General features: G+C 36.7%; 1 protein-coding gene across 4 annotated transcripts in view; it reads left to right on the top strand.

The window, feature by feature from the left end:
* Positions 64-3,729, top strand: part of LOC107643573 (ran guanine nucleotide release factor-like) — an 8,799-nt gene continuing 5,133 nt past the window's right edge. The window contains exons 1-5 of one of the 4 annotated variants that reach the window (XM_021123701.1): positions 65-242; positions 415-495; positions 681-805; positions 985-1,020; positions 1,112-1,249. In XM_021123701.1, coding sequence (XP_020979360.1) covers positions 716-805; positions 985-1,020; positions 1,112-1,249 — 264 coding nt within the window. In that variant the 5' untranslated portion in view covers positions 65-242; positions 415-495; positions 681-715. Of the gene's footprint in view, positions 246-381; positions 496-680; positions 806-984; positions 1,021-1,111; positions 1,250-3,729 lie in introns of all 4 variants that reach the window. The other 3 variants (XM_016347256.2, XM_021123702.1, XM_021123703.1) reach the window with 3 other exon arrangements.

The following is a 3,729-nucleotide window of genomic DNA, read 5'->3' as shown; positions in this document are numbered from 1 at the left end:
TCTAAATAGTTTTCATTTTGCAAGATCATTTGGATTTCAAAAATGAAAAAAAAAGCGCTTATATTTGAAGCAATGTGCGACTAGCACAATGAAAGTGTGAAACCGAAACCGAACACGCATGGCAGGAAGTAAGGAACAAGTTCTTCTTTTGCTTTCCTTCTTCAATCGGTTTAATTCCTCCTTCTTGCTGTGATTAATCTGTTGGGGAACCTTCTCTAACCAATTTAACATTGTCTCAAAAAGTAAGATTCTGATTCTTTTTTTTCCTTCCATTTATTGTTAACTTGTTATTGCCAGGTTAAAAATTGTTACAATTGCTTGTTATGTGAGTTTTGTTCTGCTTATAACATTTATTTTCGCTTGTGTTAAAACTTAAAACAGTGAAATTTGTAAGTGTTAACCGTACTCCGGTTTTCTTTATTCCTATGCAACGCAGTTGACTGGGCTTCAATTTCATTTCATTCCTCAATTCATACTCAAACAGCGTTTGTTCAAGTATGACCTTGAAATTCCTAGAACTTTGAATAAAAGGGATTGTTTCAGTTTCACCAAAGAGATGATCTTTAAACAAATAAAAGAATGATAACAATTTAAAAAAATTGAATTATGGATTTGTTCTTTGTTCTCTGGACTAGATTCATATGAATTGCTAACGTGGGTGGTTGTGATTTTTGCATTAGGGTGGTGGTGCTGCTGTTGAACTCTTTTGTTATCTATGCTAGTATCAACAATGCCTCAAGATGCTATTTATGAACGCCCTCTGTTTGGGGGCAAACTCTCAAGCTTGTTCCCTCACAGATTCCAGGTAATTGATATTATTTTTGAAAGGCAATATTCATACTTTGTTGTTGTGGTATTGTTGTTGTTATTGCAACTGCAAATTTGGTGACTTCTGTTACTAATGCTACACCTTTTTATGCTGTCCATGTTCTTTGTGCGACTTTAGTTTTGTTGAACTTAAAAGTTATGGCTTGTTTCTTATAGGATGTCAGTGACATTCGACAAGTCCCTGATCATCAGGTTTGCCATGCTTTCTCTTTTGATTACACTGTCCATTCTAGTATTCTATCTAATTCTTTACTAACTTGTTTATGCACCTTCATTTTAATAGGAGGTTTTTGCAAATGCTACTCGTGATGAGAGCTTGATCTTTGAGCTTTTAGAATATAAGCACGATGTTGCTGATAATGGAAGTGCTGTCTGGTTTCTTCAAGACCTTGCTAATGAGCAGGATGCTGAAGGAAGTGTGGTATGCCATTATTTCATTCTGCTTCTTATGGTATAGGGTTAATGAAGTGTGAAAGGTTTGTGGAAATTGGATTCTGTTATGTTCATCCTATTGATGAGTATTTTGGTGAAAAATAAATTTCTCCCAAAACACACAAATCTAACCGGCAAGTGCACTGGGTCGCATCAAGTAATAATAACTCACGGGAGTGAGGTCGATCCCACAGGGATTGAAGGATTGAGCAATTTTAGTTTAGTGGTTAATTTAGTCAAGCGAATCAAGATTTGGTTGAGTGTTTTGTGATTTGCAGAAATTAAATTGCAAGGAAAGTAAAGGGAACGGGTGATTGACATGAAATTAAAGAGGACGAGAATTAAATTGCTGAATCTTAAAGTGCAAGTAACATAAATTGCGGAAACTTAGATTGCAAGAGATGTAAATTACAGAATCTTAAATTGCAAGTAATATAAATGGCTTGAAATGTAAAGGGGATTGGGGCTTGGATTTAAACAAGGAAAAGTTAAATTGCATTAAACAGAAGAGTAAAAGGGAATTGGAATTGAATCGGATCCGAAACAGAAAAGTAAATGAACATATAAAGCAATAAACAGAGAATTGAAATGTGAAATCAGATCTCATGAACCAGAGACTAGAAAACCAAGTCTAGATCTCAATGCCTTCCTAGATCCAACAAGAAATTGTAATTGAAATTCAAAGAAAGTGGATGAAGAGCAATTAACAGAAATTGAAATCCAATCAAGCAGTAAATAAAGCAATGAGATCCAAGGTTGAGATTGAAACAGAATTTCTTCAATTCTCCAACCCAAAATCCAAGACAATTGTAATTGAAATTGAAAGTAATAAAAGTAATAAAAAGAGAAGTGAATTCTCCTTCCAAGACAAAGAAATTAAAGATCACTCAATATCCAAAGCTCTCCGAAAACTATTATGAAAATTCCAAAGGAAAGCTCTCTAAAAGAAAAGCTCCCAAAGAACTTGAATTCTATCCTATTTATACACTTTCTTCCAATGATCTTGTCTTCTCTTTACTCCTAGCTATTCCTTCTTGCTTCAACCTTTCTCCAAGCTTTCTTCACCTATCATTAATCAACCAAACTAATCAAAGCTATGCTCAAAATCATGAGATCTTCATTCTTTCATAATATGCAACAAATATAGCACAAAACCTCATGAAATGGCATGAATTCATATATGGTTGGTTCAATCAAGGGAAACATGAAAATCTACTCAATTAGCTTGCTTGTAGCTCAAGAAAGTGCATAATTCTAATGAAAACAAAAGAAAAAGACTAGTTAAAATAGGCTAGGATGACTTGTCATCACAACACCAAACTTAAAGCTTGCTTGTCCCCAAGCAAGAAAAGATTTATTGAGAAGAAAGAATGAGATGGAAGAGGATGTTCATGCTAGCAGAGTATTATTGATAGTTCATGGGATTTTGTGTGAAAATGCAAATACTCACTTCTTATTGACTCTTAGGCCTAGAAAGTCTCCTTCAAGCTTCAAGTAACATACTGCTATGACCTCTCATTACCCGCACATAGCTCTTGTATGTTGGGGGGCTCACGCATGTCAAGCCTTGGGACATTTGCATAGAACTCTCTTATGATATTGGCATTGATTCGGATGGCTGGTGATGCAAGTTCCTCCCACCTCCTCTTCCGAATTTTGTCCTTCATTTCTTGACATCCATCATCCGGCAACAAGAATGGAATTTTAGGATAGATTCTTTTCTTGTTCATCCATTGAATTTGCATTTGATGAAACCAAGACTTGAATCTCCGTTGATCATATTCATGTGTGTCTTCCTCCACCATGGGATCTTTCCCTTTTCTTCGTTTGGTTCTTGAGGAGGAGGCCATGATCACTTGGTCGGTCAAGTCTGTTTCATCTTTCCTTTTGTTGATCTTTCTTTTCTGGCCGTAGGCTTTCCTTGGGGGCCTCTCTTTTCAGTGGCTAATACTCTAATACCCTCTTGGGTTTCTTCATCAGTCTGCACAATCTTTAGTATTGGGATGTTGCTGTGACCTTCCTGGTCATTTTTCATATAGTCTTTCTTCTCCTTGCTAAATTGTGCTTCTGGTAATACTTTCAGAGTGACACTCTGGTCATGCATCCTGAGAGTTAATTCCCCTTCCTCTACGTCTATGATAGCTCTAGCAGTGGCCAAGAATGGCCTTCCCAGTATAACAGAGTCACCATCATCGTTTGATTCTAGAACCACAAAATCAGCAGGGTATATAAAACTGTCCACCTTAACCAAAAGATTTTCAATTACACCCCTGGGATATACCATTGACCTGTCTACCAGCTCCAGAGACATTTGTACTGGTTTGACCTCCTCTATATGCATCTTTTTCACCAAGGAGGATGGTATTAAGTTAATACTTGCTCCGAGATCGCACATTGCTTTAGTGATGGTCAATTCCCCAATGGTGCAAGGCAACAGGAAGCTCCCTGGGTCCTCAAGCTTGGGAGGAA

The sequence above is a fragment of the Arachis ipaensis genome, chromosome B05 (genome assembly GCF_000816755.2).
Source record: "Arachis ipaensis cultivar K30076 chromosome B05, Araip1.1, whole genome shotgun sequence".
NCBI lineage: Eukaryota > Viridiplantae > Streptophyta > Magnoliopsida > Fabales > Fabaceae > Arachis > Arachis ipaensis.
This window is presented reverse-complemented; position numbering and strand designations above follow the sequence as displayed.